The sequence below is a fragment of the Seriola aureovittata genome, chromosome 4 (genome assembly GCF_021018895.1).
Source record: "Seriola aureovittata isolate HTS-2021-v1 ecotype China chromosome 4, ASM2101889v1, whole genome shotgun sequence".
Taxonomy (NCBI): domain Eukaryota; kingdom Metazoa; phylum Chordata; class Actinopteri; order Carangiformes; family Carangidae; genus Seriola; species Seriola aureovittata.
In genome coordinates this window covers 29,584,127-29,602,164 of record NC_079367.1, presented here as the reverse complement: position 1 = coordinate 29,602,164, position 18,038 = coordinate 29,584,127, and the positions used below count along the sequence as shown (strand labels likewise).

General features: G+C 44.1%; 1 protein-coding gene across 2 annotated transcripts in view; it reads right to left on the bottom strand.

Annotated features, from left to right (window-relative positions):
- Window positions 1–1,107: 1,107 nt before the first annotated feature.
- The window catches only part of LOC130167425 (diacylglycerol kinase delta-like), a 34,288-nt gene continuing 17,357 nt past the window's right edge, over window positions 1,108–18,038 (bottom strand). For both annotated transcript variants that reach the window (XM_056373614.1, XM_056373615.1), the window contains 21 exons: window positions 17,091–17,230; window positions 15,776–15,860; window positions 15,315–15,409; window positions 15,025–15,124; window positions 14,587–14,908; window positions 14,342–14,509; window positions 11,581–11,709; window positions 11,191–11,287; window positions 10,690–10,800; window positions 10,486–10,582; window positions 9,739–9,846; window positions 9,519–9,632; window positions 9,289–9,423; window positions 8,757–8,929; window positions 8,133–8,244; window positions 7,365–7,457; window positions 7,056–7,175; window positions 6,016–6,133; window positions 5,679–5,809; window positions 5,361–5,460; window positions 1,108–5,016 (listed from right to left, as the gene is read on the bottom strand). In XM_056373614.1, the coding sequence (XP_056229589.1) occupies window positions 5,371–5,460; window positions 5,679–5,809; window positions 6,016–6,133; window positions 7,056–7,175; window positions 7,365–7,457; window positions 8,133–8,244; window positions 8,757–8,929; window positions 9,289–9,423; window positions 9,519–9,632; window positions 9,739–9,846; window positions 10,486–10,582; window positions 10,690–10,800; window positions 11,191–11,287; window positions 11,581–11,709; window positions 14,342–14,509; window positions 14,587–14,908; window positions 15,025–15,124; window positions 15,315–15,409; window positions 15,776–15,860; window positions 17,091–17,230 (2,538 nt within the window). In that variant the 3' untranslated portion in view covers window positions 1,108–5,016; window positions 5,361–5,370. The remainder of the gene's footprint in view (window positions 5,017–5,360; window positions 5,461–5,678; window positions 5,810–6,015; window positions 6,134–7,055; window positions 7,176–7,364; window positions 7,458–8,132; window positions 8,245–8,756; window positions 8,930–9,288; window positions 9,424–9,518; window positions 9,633–9,738; window positions 9,847–10,485; window positions 10,583–10,689; window positions 10,801–11,190; window positions 11,288–11,580; window positions 11,710–14,341; window positions 14,510–14,586; window positions 14,909–15,024; window positions 15,125–15,314; window positions 15,410–15,775; window positions 15,861–17,090; window positions 17,231–18,038) is intronic.

Sequence of the window (18,038 nt, the reverse complement as noted above, 5' to 3'; positions counted from 1 at the left end):
TAAAATAGTTTCCAAGTGTCTAAGGCTTATCATTGTAGAAAGCACTTTTGGCAGACCTGATGTTGGATGAGAAAGAGGCTGGGAGTGACTCATAAGGTCAGCAGGGTCATGGTTTTGTACCCTGAAGTACAAAATTGACAAATTGAGCCAATTTATCTGTGGTGGAGGGGGCTGTGGATGGGGGTCTATAATCGCCCACTACAGAGACTGAATCATAGAGCTAACAGCTCAAAACATGTTGGAAGCATGTATTATGTCGTACCTTGACAGAGAACCAGGATTTTATGTAAGCATATCTCCACCTCTCATTCCAGATCAGTCCTCTACAGACAGAAACTTTTCACATATGTCAAGAGTCACTGATATTCTTCTTTAACTAAGGTTCACTGACACTATCACTGTAATCAGACGATCCAGTTTTAGTGACGGAAAGAATCCCAAACCTTCCCTGGATTTAAGTGAATGGGAGTTTCTGTGTGACCAATGGATGTTTGCAATTGTGGATTTATTTCCGCTCAGCATCACATTATTAGCATTTGTCCATGTCAAGTAGATTTTCTGTGAAATGTTTCCAGACTGGTCAGGTGGCAGATGAACATTATGGTCAGACAGGACAGAAAGGAAAAGCAGCTCTATAATCTGTCCACAAGGGGGAATTAGTGTCTGCAGGTTATTAACAAAAATGTAACTACCTGACTGGTTTGTAGTGTTGTGTTGAGTCCTGCGATCAGTCTGTGGTGAACCTGGATCCTCAGCTGTTCGTCAGCCACAGACCAAACCAAAACTAGGTAATAGTAAGATATTTTCGGTTCATGATGAAACCATGTTGGGACTAATCAGACTGTGGCAGAGGACCTCAGTAGAATAGCTGGTCCTTCAATGTGGTCCAAGGCACATTTGTGTTGACACTGCTGAAGAATGTGGACACATGTGGTCCAGACCACCTCTGAATGTGGTCTGAGTGATCGGATCTCAAATGCGCCCTCAATGCATCTTGGGTGCGTTCACACCTGAACTTAGGGCTGTCCACTTGTGATCAGATCACCTGAGACGGATGTCGATACCAGCTCTGAACAGAGCCAGAGAGAAGAACAGGTAGAAACTGTCTCAACAGTGGAGAAATCGACTTTATTTCTTACAGATTTTGTATGTTTATTTCTGTACAAGACAGAATGTATTTACACTGACGGCCCTGCAGGGGGCGTATGTACAAACAGAGGTATGACAGCTTACAGTATCATTGTTAATGCATAAATTATCTAATAAATAGACAGGATGGATCAGAAACAACAGTTTACTGGATGTTTAACATGTGGGACAAACAGATAGTTGCCTCAAGCAAGGCACCGATGTGTTTCACTGACACATCTGTTATTGGTCAGAAACGTAAATATGGTCTGACTGCAGCATAATGCTGTGGGAAGCTAACAGATGTTAGCACACTACAAGTTATATCGCTACACAATCTGAACTCTATTACATTTGTCAAACACCTGCACAGTCTGTTAAGGTAGAGCAGTCACGCTGCTGCTGCAGTGACACATCTGTTCGCAGAGTGAAGATCATACAGCTGTTTCTAAAACTAAATATCAGCTTCTCTCTGAGCCTCCGAGCTCCTACATTTTAGGTAATAACTTTACAGGATATGAATCTTCTGTGAACAAGATACAAACATGTAAAAACAAGATGTATATATCTTGATCCATGATGTGAACTTAGATTATTAGCCTGTTTACACGTGATGGAGATACACACACGACATGATCAAGATAACTTGTTCAACCAGTTTTGATGTTTGCCACATTATAAACTAATAAAACTGAAATCCAACCACTTGAATTAAACTTGAACTAAAATCATTACGATGTCAGTTTCAGTCAAACACAGTGAGTTATGTCGTGAGGCAAAGCGACTTAAGGCAGCAACTGTTTATTCAGTAATAAAATATATTTCCTGTTTGACACTGAGCAGAGTGAAGCTGAGGTCTGACTGGCAGATATGTGATCGATGGGAAATTTAAGGCATCGTCTCATTGATTGTGGTTTCATCAAAATCTGTAAGTTACATGTTTAAAGGAGGAGGAATGTCAGCTGACCACAGCGGTTTGTTTCACCTCAGTTCAAACTGACCTGGAACCAGCTGCTGATGAAGGTCCCAAGCTTCCTGTGAACATTTGAATGCAATTCACATCACAGGGTTTCACTGCAGAGGAGTCACCTCCAAGAAAACTATTGAATGAATATGTTGTTATGACATTACAACACAACACAGAAGACTGACATCTACTTAGTGTCTCTGGTTGTGAGACTGCTGTGCTCACTGAACAGGATCAGGCTGGAATACCAGTTTCCAGACTTCGTGTCCAGGAAAACATCAGCCAGCTTTTCAATCAGAGAAACTGCTCATTTGGTCTGAAAGGAAAACCAGAAACCAGCAGCAGGAATTCACTGGATAAAAGACTCATTAACTGTCACCGCTGAGTCTTCTGTCCACATTATCCAACTTATATCAGCTGGAATTAAGGTTCAGACCCAGATCAATGTCCAGGTCCATGGTTTAGTCTGGTTCATCTCAACAAAGATAAATCTGACAAAAAGCTTCACTCCAACCGACTGAACGAGGTTTAAACACCAACAACATCTGAATCCTGAAACATCCGGACTCTGACTCATCTGGACCCTAAACTGATGGTTTAAAGGTCTTGTTGAGACACAAACGCAACACCAGATAACAAACCGAGAGAGAGAGAGACAGAGAGTCAGACAGAGGGGGAGGGAGAGAGAGACAGACAGAAAGCAGACAGAGAGAGAGACAGAGACAGAGAGTCAGACAGAGGGGGAGAGAGAGACAGACAGACAGAAAGCAGACAGAGAGAGAGACAGAGACAGAGAGTCAGACAGAGGGGGAGAGAGAGACAGACAGACAGAAAGCAGACAGAGAGAGAGACAGAAAGAGAGAGAGAGAGACAAGACAAGACAAGACAAGACAAGACAAGACAAGACAAGACAAGACAAGACCAGACAGACAGACAGACAGACAGACAGACAGACAGACAGACAGACAGACAGACAGACAGACAGACAGACAGACAGACAGACAGACAGACAGACAGACAGACAGACAGACAGACAGACAGACAGACAGACAGACAGACAGACAGACAGACAGACGGAAACATCCTCAGACAGGAAATGCAGCTCGTTTCATGGCTGACTTGATTGTCCCTGCAGAGACTCCATCAGACCACCCGATTGGTTCAGGAGCGTCTCTCCTGACGCCTCCTCGTCAATTATATCACTTCCTCTTTTTCAAGGACTGAACTCTAAATATCAACTAAACTTTATAGAAGAAATAAATATGGACTTTAGTTCAAACTTCAGTCCTTCAGTCTGCTGGGTGATCCTGCATTTACCAGGTGTGCAGGAAGGACCATAACTCAAAAACCCTCAGGTGTCCGTCCCATCAGGTGTCCCAGACTGGGGACATTAAACTGGTCTAGTAAATTTTCCTCTAAAGCAGCTGAATTGTCAAAAGATTTAAAGGGTTCTGCTGCTTCCTGGTCCAACATGTCAGGGACCAGAGGAGGTTCTGATTTGTCGGCTGGTGAGGTGAGCAGGTAGGTCGCAGAGATCTGAAACTGACTGGCACAACAGGGCTTAGATCTGGCACGTGTGGTTTCCAGAGTCATGTTGGACTTGTGACCGATGTGATGATGCACCTGAATCCTGGAGCTGGTCCTCAGGCCTGATCCGGTATCGTCCACGTGTCCAGGAATTGGGCCAAATCTGGCATCGAGACTTGGGTCAGGTCCGTCTCATATTTGGCCCAGATCACAACAGACGGAGCCTGGTCGACCCGACTCTGCTGGATCCAGGATCAGCTTTTAGTCCCTGTGTGATAAACTGTCCAGAAGTCTCAGAGACTCTGCTGAAGGTTTTCAGGCTGTAAAAAATCCCTAACTTAATGAGTCACTGGTTCTTAAAAATCTTCTTCTTAAAAGTTCTTCCTAAAATCTTAATGTTGATGTGAACGTAAACCTGCTGTTTTCAGCGTTTGTTAAAAGAACCTGATGAAGTCTGTGACTGTGAAAACAGGAAGATCAACAGACTGTCAATGAACGAATAATGTTTGACAGTTGTTTTTCATGGATGAACAAATGAATCCTGGGACCAGCTGGAATCATATCACCCCTGACATGTTAGAGACACAGATGTCTCTTACCATGTGGAACCTTCAGTGTCACTAAACTCAGGTGGTTCACATCACTCTGATGTCATAACATTACATTTTACTGAGGTAATGATGAAGTGCGTCACACTGACGTGTACTACAGAAAACTGCTCCATCTTAAAGACGTTCAGTGTGACTCTTTGCTTTAGGAGAGAAACTACAGCTGTTCTCAGAGCAGTTTCTTCTGAGTGGTCCTGGTCCAGAGCACTAACCCACAGTCCAGAGAATAATCAGGACAACAGATCTTAACCAGCTTTTCTGATCTGGAAAAGCTGGTTAAGCTCTGTCAGGCTGAGGCCACAGGATGTGCATTTAATGGATTGCCCCCCCCCCAACATCATCATCATCAACATCAGGGAGAGAGGTTTGTAATAAAAATACAAAGTGAGCTGCTGTGACTCACTGGTGAAGGAGCTGTTAAGATGGAGATGTTTTTACATTGTACAAGGACCAGTCACTGATGCCAGACCTGAGCTGATCTGTCAGCCACATTGTCTCTCTCTCTCCATTGGCTCAGCTCTGTCTGTATATGGCTCTGGTCTTCTGTAGGCAGAACACCTACACCCTCAACTTCCACATCCTGGATGCTGATTGGTCGGTGAGTGAGATGACAAGGCACTAGCGGATCGTATGATTGGTGATTTGTTTCTCAGGTGGTCTCACTGTGAGGAAGTTTGTTTGAGAACCGGCACTCATTGAGACAAACTGTGTCCCAGTCTGGGTCCTGGTCCAGGTTGATGAGGTGGTCAATAGCAGCAGAGGTAGGAGGAGAGCAGGCAGTGGTCTCTAAAACAACAAGAAGAAGTCAGATCAGTGAACTGAGACCAGGTTCAGCTCTGGGCTTGTACCGATCTAACTGGACCCTCAACTGAAGATTAGTTCAGGACTTTACAGATCAGACAGAATATGACATGAAAAACATCTTTGAAATTATGAAATGACCAAGATTAATTCCACAGCTTCATCAGTGTGAGTCTGCAGCTGCTTCACAGTCAGTTGTCTTTCCTTCAGGTTTATTCAGATGTTGTATTTGTAGGTTTTTTATAGACCAGTACAATGAACATATACGTGGATATAATAGAAATGAAATCCTGGACCAGCACAGAGACTGACCCTGATGACTGACTGACCTGGCAGCAGTCAGGCCTCGCTGGCACTGCTGTTCCTGTTCAGCTCTCTTATGCCCTGCAGGATCCTCTTCATATGACCCACCTTTGTCACTCCCAGGTCCTAACACACACACACACACACACACACACACACACACACACACACACACACACACACACACACACACACACACACACACACACCTCATTATCAGACAATGTGTAATATGACAAATCTTTCAAACACGCTTCAATCCATCATCATCTGTCATGCAGTGAGTCCTCCATGCAGCAGTGGGTTAACACTTAGCAGTTAGCGCTGACAGCGAGTAGTGATACCTTCAGGTCCCTCCTCTCCAGGTGTATGAGCTCGGCTCCGCGGACGTCGTGTCCGATAAAGATGTCCTTATACTCGGTGAGACAGAGGAAGTCCAGCCACGCCCCCACCTCCTCCGTCCCCCACTGGTGAACTGAGACACCGACAGGAAGTGGTTCAGACAGACAGGAAACATCCCCGCACAGAGAAACTCACAGAGACACCCTGAGCAGTGATGAGCCAGAGACCACAAAGAGAGAGACAGAGAGGGAGAGAGGGACAGGGATAGGGACAGAGAGAGAGAGAGAGAGAGAGAGAGAGAGAGAGAGAGAGAGAGAGAGAGAGAGAGAGAGAGTTTACCTGGCAGTGAGAGAGTCGCACAAGTCTCCTTGTTCTTGTTGTTTTTGTCTTTCTTGAACTTTGGGACGAGACGAAACTTAGCACTGCGACTACGCTTAGAGAAGTCCGTCAGAGGACCCTGAGACATGTAAGCAGAGAGACAGGGAGAGGGGGGGAGAGAGAGAGACAGGAACAGTCAGCCAGGTTGAGTTGAGGTGCAGTGAACACAGAGGGCTCAGCTTCTTATGTTAAAGCGCCCCCTGCTGCAGCTCTCAGGGTTTCCAGGTGACACCACATGTGTAGTGTGTCCTGCTGAACTTGTCTGGACCATGTTTCGGGCCTTACATTTAATAAATGATGAATATTCTACTGAAAGAACATCCTCCAACTCCAGAATGAAATGCATTCATCATGACAGGATTAATAAAGTATTAATATGATAAGAGAAGGAACAGATCTGTGCAGGTGAATTCAGTTATAGTGACATCATAAAGTGAAATGTGAACAAATTAGGAGAGAAATGCAAGAAATCATTTCTCTGATTAAAGAGACTGAGGATAAACTGTAAATAAGAAGATGAATGATCAAGTTTCTTCTTTAGTCTGAACAAATTAATATGAACATGTGAAGCAGATAAAACACAATCTGTGTTCAGTTGATGAAGCTCTAACAGTTATTATGTAGTGACTCATGAGATAAACTCTCCTGTTTGTTAGAAGCTGTTTTAAAACCAAACAGCAAATCATCCACTGATCTATACAAACATCTACTGATCTTTATTATTGATCACTTCATTGTAAACTCTTTTGTCCCTGTCAGGATCCTGTAGGAATGTTTTTCCAGTGATATGATTGGTCAGTAGTTTGGCGGTTGACGGGTTTTGATTGGGTCCAGAGCAGGTTAGGAGTTCATCAGTTGCCATGGTGATTTACCCAACCGTACAACTGAAAACTCAGTTAAACCTGAAGTTACCTCAGTGACCTCAGATCCTGCTTCAGTCCAGGACTCAGGTTCAGTCTTACAGTATAATAATTAGCAGCACTAAGAGAGTCCTGGTTTACCTCGTGGTCTGAGGGGTCGATGACGGGACACAACCAGGGAACATCAGCCAGACGACGGAGTTGCTGAGCCACAGAGTTCAGAGCTGCATTCAACTGCTCCTGCTGAGGAGGATCCAACTGCTGTAGACACAAAGACACACGACTGTCACGACCGGGAGGGAAAAATACTCAGAATCTACGGTAAAATCAGTGACTCTGAAGGTCAGACTGTGTCTGAGTGACGTGATTTAAAGGCAGAGAACACCGTTTACTTCTCAAACTTCCACACACAGAGACAGGAACTAAAGAGAATCCAGAAGAGACAGTTACCATGGACATCTTTCCAGCCAGGAGCAGCTCAGTCTCACTGAGTAAAGCTTTGACGTTACTGACCATGTGAACCACCACACTGCAGCTCAGAGCCTGAACACAGACAGAGACAAGACATCAGACCTCAGACCAGTAACAGGACTATATCTGGAGGACAGTGAAGTGCAGTTATGGTATGATCAGGACAGCAGAGACCAGGAGAGGATAGTAGAGACCGGGAGAACACAGTAGAGACCAAGAGAGGACAGTAGAGACCAGGAGAGGACAGTAGAGACCAGGAGAGGACAGTAGAGACCAGGAGAGGACAGTAAAGACCATCAGAGGACAGTAGAGACCAGGGCAGGAAAGCAGAGACCAGGAGAGGACAGTAGAGACCATCAGAGGACAGTAGAGAGCAGGACAGGAAAGCAGAGACCAGGAGAGGACAGTAGAGACCATCAGAGGACAGTAGAGAGCAGGACAGGACAGCAGAGACCAGGAGAGGATAGTAGAGACCAGGAGAACACAGTAGAGACCAGGAGAACACAGTAGAGACCAGGAGAGGACAGTAGAGACCAGGAGAGGACAGTAAAGACCATCAGAGGACAGTAGAGACCAGGGCAGGAAAGCAGAGACCAGGAGAGGACAGTAGAGACCATCAGAGGACAGTAGAGAGCAGGACAGGAAAGCAGAGACCAGGAGAGGACAGTAGAGACCAGGACAGAACAGTAGAGACCAGGACAGGAAAGCAGAGACCAGGAGAGGACAGTAGAGACCATAGTCTCGTACCCCGGAGCTCTTGGAGTTGGCATAGACCACGTCCATGGCCTTTGAGCTGGCGTTGACAGCATGAGCCAGTTCCTGTTCCATACTGTGGTGAGACTGAGCGACCTCACGGATACTGAAAGATCAAAGAAAAGACAGAGAACATTTATATTCATATTATCATATTTACATTATTATTTTTATATTTATATGTATATCTTCATATTCATGCAACCAGAATCATTAACTAAGATCCCGCTGAGTCGTGTGCTGAGTTAAATGTTTCTGTTTTGATCATGATGACGATTAACTGTTATGATGATGATGATGATGATGATGATGATGATAATTGTCTGTTATGAACAATTCTAATAATATGATTGCTGCAGTATAGATATATCTGAAAATGTCCAGTTCTTTAAGACTGTGTTACAGCTGAGTCCCAGCTTTGTGAAACAATATACTGAATGTCTGGATGTGTAAAAAGCACACACAATAATACACATATATATATATATACACATATATATATATATACACATATATATATACACCTCAATTTATTTCCTTCAGTAGATAGATATAATAACTGATGCAAGAATCAGTTGTTCCAGGTCTGACCCATCCTGACGTTAACTCTGTGTTTACCTGTGTATGAGAGCTCCTGCTGCCTGACCGAACTCGCTGACAAGTGAGGCGTCTTCCTCAGAGACAATCTCTGGCTGAGAGGACAGGGGGGGCTGAGGGGGCTGAGGAGGGGGAGTCCGTGGAAACTCACACTTCTGTTTGTCCTCCCACGACTTCAGGGTGCTCTCAAATGCCTGAAACACACAAGATGTGAAAACCACTATCAAGTGCTGAAACCTAATCAATGGGCTTCACAGATAAAACGTTCATTCTACACTTTATTAAACCCACCTGTCTCAGACTGACAGAGGGTTCTAATGTTGAGTTTGTGTTCAGTTTTAAAGAGGTGTTGAATAAACTGGAGGAGTACACTGACAGGTGAAGACAGGTCCATCACATTTATATCAATAACAGTAGACTAAAAATGAGAAGCACCTCTCTGTGTAATGCAAGACTGTTGGATTAGTCTGTTTCAGCTGAGTGGACCCACTGAATTAGACAGTGAAGAACCTCAGACCTTAACCAAACATATACCCTTGGCTGTAATACTCACTCTGTCTCTGGTCAGGGTCTGGGTTCGGTTTTTGTGGATGATCTTGATGTAACCTGGAGGTTGGATCCACGCCTCCCCGTCCACCTGAACCGGGACGCCTTCATCTCCCAAAATGGTGATCTTCACCATCCGACACTGAGACAAGGAGAAGGGAAAGGAGACAGTCAGACTGCTGGATGGACAGACAGGTAGGTAGACGGCCAGCACCAGACAGGTAGGTATGTATGTACCTGTGCGATGCGGTGGTGCTGCAGGTTGATGACTCGGGACACGGCCATCTGCATACTGCCAAACACCGCCACCACCTCCAGAATCTTATCGTCAAAGGAAGGAGCAGTGAACGTCTGACAGAGAGAGAGAGACAGGCAATGTCATGACATCACTGGACAGTGTTCAGTAAACAGACAGGTGGAAAGATGATGAGGGACGACAGACAGACTGAGTTCTTACATCGTCCTCTTTTGTCCCTCCCCAGAAGTTGGTTCCTCCTGCGTAACTCGGGATGTTCAACACTGCAATACCCTGCAGACTAGGGAGAGGGATGGGACGCCCATCACACTGTCCACACACACACACACACACACACACACACACACACACACACACACACACACACACACACACACACACACACACATATTTACTCACAGTTGTATGATACGGTCCTGTTGTAGATGTCTTCACTGCTGTAACAATGGCTGGACGTGTCATGTTATAGGACATCTAAATATCAAAATCACATACTCAAAGTAACATCTCCCCCTCTCTCATGTAAAAACCCAGACTCTCACGGTGAGTCCTCACAGTGAGGTCATCACAGTGAGGTCATCACAGTGAGGTCATCACAGTGTAGTCATCACAGTGAGGTCATCACAGTGAGGTCATCACAGTGAGGTCATCACAGTGAGGTCATCACACTGAGGTCTAGTAGATAAAGTCATAAATAAAGATAAAAATGTTTTTTTCAGAACGGCAACCCTTGGAAGTGAGGATGATGGCGACAAGGTCTGCACTAGGTCTGACAACATGAAAATATAAGATCTGGTTGTTCCTGAAGGGGAATCAATCTGAAACTGACTGTTCACTACTTTTGAATATCTGAGCAGTCGTGTTGAGTTGATACGTAGTTAATGGTCTAAATCACATCGACTCAGCGGTTCAGTGCTCCTGGTTGGTAGTCATCCTCCTGCACCTCACCTCCAGTAAAACTCTTTGTTCCAGGTTCTTGTAGGTTCTGTGTAGCAGCTCTTTGGTTCCCAGAACGCCGTACCACATCATGTTCTTAGTCCGACTCCTAAAAATAATAGTAATAAACAAACAGTCAATCAAACAGGAGATATCTTAAAACCTGTTTATTTCTTTACTACAAGTAGACATGAAGATCGTTGTTTCCTGTTATACCTGCACTTCTCTGGATGTTCGTCTCTCTTGTTGTTGAAGTCCAGAGAGATTTTAGCGTCTAGTCCGATACCAAAGTAGTTGTTCATGACACATTTCTCAGTGTAGCAGTCCCTACAGAGACAGATACACACTCTGGGGTTAGTTTACATTAAAATGGAATTAACAACTTATTTACACAGCAGATAGGAGTTGGTGATAAAGACAAACTCTTTTGAGTTAGTACTGCTCAGAGATTTACAGCATCGTCCACAATGATGTGATATACCTCGAGATATTACAGGGACACTGGAGAATACAAATGTTGGTCCATGTCTAGTTTATATTTGCTTTTGTTGTTTGAATCTGTGTGGACAAGTAATACATCACTACTCTCATGCTTCATTCAATCTTGGATGTATTAGATTTAATATGTGAATATGTTCTTGTAGTAATACGCTGCTTTGTCAAATTAAAGCTATCAGTGCAGCGACTCATATTGTACAAGGTCAGAGACAGACTCACATGTTATCAGGGTCACAGCTGAACGGGTCGGCGTTCACCAACAGTCGGCTGATCACAGAGCTGCTGGACAAAGAGCCTGAGATACCTGCTCTGAGACCTGCACACACGGACAAACATCAGACTGCTGTAATGATAAAGTACTGATGGACTGATGCTGCGTTCACTTGGCATCGTTTAAACCATTCTCGTCAGATTCCTGGTGAACGAACCATCGACATGTCAACAAATGCACCACCAAAGTAAAAAACAGTAGCACTAGTCAGTTTACCTGCTCTGACTACCAGTTAGCATCAGGGCTAATCTACCAGCTGTTTTCCTGTTCTTCACGTTCTGCCGACTCTGTGGGAACGCAGCATGAGATAAATGTTTCCTAACATCCAAACTTCTTACCAGGATAGAGGATCTTTGTGTTGAGCATGGGCATGTTCTCCCTGCTTCCTGTCTGGATAGGAAGTGACGCAGAGCTGCCCAATGACAGACTGCCTTTACTGATCAGCTTCTCACAGGGCGTCTTACTGACTGAGGAGACAGACAGGTCAGACAGACAATTACAGACAGTTAGGTTAACACCCTGGGATATACGCAATTCTGTTTTTATTTCCAGTACAGGCAGCGCTAAGTAACGGCACAAAGGCATTCAGAAAATGCACTGATGTCAATAGCTTCAAATTAATCACCAGCATATATTTATACATACTAATACATTGATTAATCAATTGGTTGACTAACAAGAAATTAATGTGCGACTACTGTTATCATTTTAAGCAAAAATTAAACTAAACAGATTATCAAACATGACATATAATGACATTACCTTGGACTGCGGGAAGTTTTATTTTTAACACTATTTTTCACTATTTTCTGTCATTTAAAGATGAAAAGATGAAATTGATTCATCGAGAAAATGATGAGCAGTTTAATAGATAATGAAAATAGTCAGAGAGTCCGATCTCATTTATAAATATCCTAATGAGGCTACACCCAGAGTCACACCTGAGCCTCAGCAGCTGGAGAACTCATATCTGTATTCTATATCACAGTGACTCTATAACAGTCACAATCACATCATCACGTTTATTCAGTTTAACAAGTCAGACCAATCCCACACTTGTTTCATCATTGAAGAGCCTGCAGCATTTTAGTAACTGTGATCGCGTAGTTCATGTGTCCTCCTTTCATCCGATGTGAATGAAACTCAGTGTGTGTGTGTGTTCATCAGACAGCCCGAACGTCTCCAGTGAGTTTAGTCAGGAATGTTCAAAGGCATCTTGAGTCATGAGCAAATACATGATGGGCCATACCCCTTGTGATCTTTACTGGTCAATATGTTGAAAACTAAATAAAATGTCAACAAGTTTTATACAACTTTTGATTGGTCCAATGATGATCTACAGTTTGGTAGCAATCAGACAGGCTTTTCTGTAGAGCACATTGGACATATGGTGTGAGGGGTTTGGCCTTTCCAAAATTGCATTTCTGGGCCATCATTACAGTGCCATCATCTGGCTGACTGGGCTCATGTTTCTTGGGAAGCACATGCACATCATTTCCAGTTATTGGGCCAAGTTTCATGTTGCTAGTTCATTCCAGCTCACGGCAATTTGACCCACAGCAGAAGACAAATAATGATAATAATAATTATAATAACTAGACATGCATGCAGGTATGAACGCGGTCTATTACAGCAAAATATCGACTATCTCTGTAGACTCACCGTTTGACCGTTCCAAATGCCATTTTAAACACTGCATAGCTACCACTTAGAGAATATCTGTGTCAATTTTGGTAGCATTTGAATTAAGACTTGTTGAGATAAAGATGTTAAGTGATTTTGATTATTTTGAAAAATATAGAGTGACTTGAGAATTTACCATAAGTAGCAGGAAGTCAAACTTTGGATTTGTGAAGTTCAAAAGGTGAAATTTAGATTTTCCATGATAGGACACACCCACTTTAATCAATCATTACTAAATTTGAATCATGTACTGAAGAATGAATCTTGATCATGTAAACCAAATTTCATAAGAAACCATGGAGCCAATTACAAGATATACACTTTTCCCATTTGTGGCGCCCCCTAGTGGCCAATTAGAACCAACGTTTGTACAGGTCCTCAGAGTGATATTATGAAGTAATGTCCTATTGTGCCAAAAATATGCAACACTTCCCCTTTTGACAGCTAGCTACAGTAAGTTTTGCCTTTCTAACAAGCGCATTTTTTGGAAGAATGAAAATCTTTATACAACTTTTGATCAAGAGCATCTTTACATTCTATCTGCAAAGTTTCTTGCATATCGCCCTCAATAGATAGACAGATACTTTATTTATCCCCTGGGGGAAAGTCATGTGTCCATTAGCTCATTGTTGATAATAATAATAATAATAATAATAATAATAATAATAATAATAATGATGATAAAAACTGTTGATAATTAATAAACAATAATAATAAGATTAGTCCACTTCCTTTGGCTGAGGTGTTGTATAGCCTGATGGCAGTGGGAACAAAGGATCTCCTGAACCTCTCTGTTCTGCAGCGCAGTGAGATGAGACGTTTGCTGCAGCTGTAGCTGCTTCACTATCACGTGTGTCATTTTTGGTGTCCAAGATACATGCAGCGGTCTATACCAACCCTGCCGATTTCATGCCATTGTCTATTACAGTTTAGGCTGCAGTACCACTTTTACCAACGGAAAAAAATAAATATCAGAGTAAAAGTAGGGTTCGCTGGAACTGAGAACCATGCTGTCTTGCATGCATGGTCCCCAGTCCCCTTCGGGCTTGGACAATGATAAACCGACACGAAAACAATAGAGTTCTGCCCCTTTGAGGCTTGAACCCTGATTAACAATGACCTTAAAGCTGAAAAACATATTTAATGAAAGTGTAGTGGCAATCGGGAAGTTTTCTGTCTATTGTACAAAAACAAACCATTGATGGGAAGTTCAGTCAGCTGTAAGTGATAAACATAAAACTGTGAATCTACAGAAGAATGTGCTGCTGTCTGGTTTATATGCATCATACAAACCGTATCATTGTTTTCACTGCAGAGCAACAACACTGAACTTTAACTCAGAGTAAATCATTTCATTCTGTAATTTCCTCAGACTTGTTACATAACCCGCAGTTGTAGTGGTTGAGTGGTTCTCACCTCTGCGTGTGTTGCGGTGTTTGGTGCTGTAGGACGAGTGCAGAGACATCTTATCCTCCTCCAGCTCCTCCTCCTCGTCCTCCTCTACCAGACCGTCCTCTTCCTCAGCTCGACTGAGAGAGAACACCTGCTGCTGCTGCTGAGTCTGTGCGTTCTGCTCGTCCACAGCTATACAACACAGAACAGGGTTTAATAACCTCCTCCCTGAAACATTCGACATGTGAACACTTTCCAGTCTTTCAGACCTTTCTCAGTGTGCTCGATGATCTGTCTGATGGCTTTCTTCAGACTGTTGGCTCTCAGCATCAGCTGCTCCCTGGGCTTAAAGATGGCTGTGGCCGCAGACGAAGAGGAGGTGTTGGTACGCGGGGAGCAGGGGGCGGAGCTGGTCAGGGCATGAAGAGGAGGAGGAGGATGATGGAGAGGGGGAGGAAGTATGACTCCCTCAACCTCCTCCTGCTCCTCAGCGATGGTGGGGGGAGGCACTGAGGGGAGGACGGTGGAGGCCTGGGACTCCTCGTTCAGAGTCTTCAACAGAGAGTCCAGTTTCTCCTTCAGGACGCCACACTGCGACAGAAAAACATGACTCGTCCAAAACAGAAACTTGACTCGTCAAAAACAGAAACATGACTCATCAGAAACACTAATGTAAGACACACTCATGTCTTGAATGAGTGTTGTACCTTCTTGGCCATGGCCTCCGACTCCTCTGAACTCTCTGTGTTCTTCTCGTAAGCCTTACCAACACGAGCCACAAAGTCCTTCACCGTCTCACACAGAACCCTGAGTATATGGAGACACACACACACACACACACACACACACACACACACACACACACACACACACACACACACACACACACACACACACACACACACACACACACACACACACACACACACGTCAGTTAACGAACTAGATCTAAACCTATGAACAGTTTGAGGAGTAGGACCACAACAGTCAGTCGTACTTGGCGGAGGAGATTACGACAGAGTGCTGGTCTGAGGTCAGGATCTTGGACAGGTGAGCAGCCACTGAGTCCTCATATGTCTGAATCTGCTGAACCTGGATCAGAGGACACAAACATCAGGGTCAGTACAGTCTGTGGGTCCAAAACATTTTTCTTATTCCACAACTAGATTGACTCTTTCCCTTGTCTCGGTTTTAAAAAGGTTTTATAAACTATCCTAATGTCAGACACTGACTGCCTGTCTCTGTGTTCATAAATGTTAAACCACTGACTGAGACTCTGAGACAAACTGGATCCAGGTTAATGCCACAGGAGCTGAATGAACCTCGGCAGATCTGTTGCTCCAGTTTATCTTGAGGTCAGACAGGTGTGTGACCTGAGTCGACAGCTCGCAACCTTTTGAACATCCTCACTGCACTCTGACATGGGAAACCGCAGGAGGAGATGTCATTTCCTGTTACCTCTGAGTCTTCGCTGCAGTCCTCTGTGACGGTGGAGGCAGAGTGTTGCCGTGGAAACTTGGTCTCGTAAACCATGATGCTCCACCTGCAGCAGGAGTAGAGAAAAAAAACAAAGTTTTTAGGGCTTCAGGTGAAGGTTCCTTTTCATGATCTAGGACCAACAGTTAAACACAGAAACACAGTCACACGGTACTCTTACCAGCTTTGTCAGTGTTTAATTCCTGATGCTCAAAGTGTGACTGAAGTAACAGGAGTTTTACCTGTGGTGTTGGTGGGATCAGAAAGGACATTTCAGATCCTTAGTTCTTACACATTTAGAACGGGTTCTCTTCACCGAACTGACTGATGAGGCCTTTCTCAGTTCAACCCAGGACTACATTCAGGATTTCCTAACTGAAGTCTCTTCATCACATGAGACTCAAACCAGGGACAGTTGTTGTATTTGTCAGTCAGACCCTTCTGGTTGAGATAAATGACTACAGACCGGTGGCCCTCACATCACACATCATGAAGACCCTGGAGCGGCTGCTTCTCCACCTTCTGAGACCACAGGTTGAACATGCACTAGACCCCCTACAGTTCACCTACAAAGAACATGTTGGAGTGGATGATGCCGTCCATTACATGCTCCAACGGCCCATTCTTACTTAGATGAGCCAGGTGGTTACATGAGGATTATGTTCTTTGATTTCTCAAGTGCATTTAACACCATCCATCCCCTCATCCTTAAAGACAAGCTGGAAGGGATGGAGGTGGATCTCTGCTTCACATCCTGGATTGTGGATTACCTGACAAGAAATACTCGGATGACACAGCTATTGTGGCACGTATCAGGAATGGGCAGGAAGAGGAGTACAGGGATCTGATGATGGCCTTCAGTGAATGGAACGACAAGAACTGCCTCCTTCTGAACACCTCCAAGACCAAGGAGATGGTCATGGACTTTGGGAGGTCTAGGCCCACCCTTCAGCCAGTCAACATTCGAGGGAAGGACATTGAGGTGGTGCACACTTATAAATACCTAGGTGTGCACCTGGACAGTAAACTGGACTGGTCCCTGAACACAGATGCCATCTACCTGAAGGGGCAGAGCTGGATCTTTTTCCTCACAAAGCTCAGGTCCTTTGACGTCTGCAGTGAAAGGCTGCACATGTTTTATCATCAGTGGTGGCCAGTTTACTCTTTCATGCTGCAGTCTGCTGGGACAGCTGCATGTCCGACATGAACACAAAGAGACTGGACAAGCTGGTAAAAAACACTGGGTCTGTGCTTGGCAGGAGACTGGATCTGTCTATCTATCTATCTATCATATTACCTGTCTAACATCTTGGTGCTGGCTCTCTCCAGTTTCTCCAGTATCTGAGGCAGCTGAGTGTCGTCGTCACAGGCTGAACCCCAGCCCAGAACCCGGGCCAGATCATTCCCGGTCCCCAGAGGAAGAACACCCAGCTGACACTGAAACAGATATACAACAATACAATTAACATGTTTCATTTCACATGCTACAGTGATAATGAGTCACATTTCCAGTCATTTTCCACATCACAGATAATGATATCCACAGTGAGTCACATTAACCGATGTGTTTCATGTCTGTGTGTTCAGGTCTGAACACACAGACATGAAACAGACAAGGCCATTTTTTGCCTTTACTCTGATAGCACAGTGAGAGAGAGACAGGAAGGTCAGGGAGAGAGAGGACGACATGCAGCACCCAGACCCAGACTGCTGCCGTTAGGACTAAGCCTATGTGGTACTTGCTCTACTAGGAGAGCGGCTGGGGTGGCCCCAAACATCTGCTTCTTTCCACTACAGGGATCCAGACTCTGTACAAATCCCGCCCAAACGAAGTGACAGGTGAACATCAAAGAAGGGAAAAACCTCACACACCTAAATGGTTGTTTCGGTCTCCAGTCTTTATATTTCAGGGTCTGGAGGTCAACATGACATTTGTAGGACGAATCAGAGCTCACACTGAACACATTTAGAAACAGTTTATAGACAGATCATCCACAGCTAACAGCAGCCTCACAGAGCAGGAAGACGTTCAAATCAAGAAACTACCGGTAGTATAATTTAGTATAAATCTATATCTGAGTTTCAACCCTAACCCTAACTTTTGCACAAAGTTTAAACTATTTAAGATCAAGTACATGTCAAAAATAAAAGTACAAGAGCTCAGCAATCAATGAACCCAACAACAAAATCATTCAACAATTATTTTAAGTATTTCTGTTCAAGTGTTAATGTGTTTAAGCAAAAC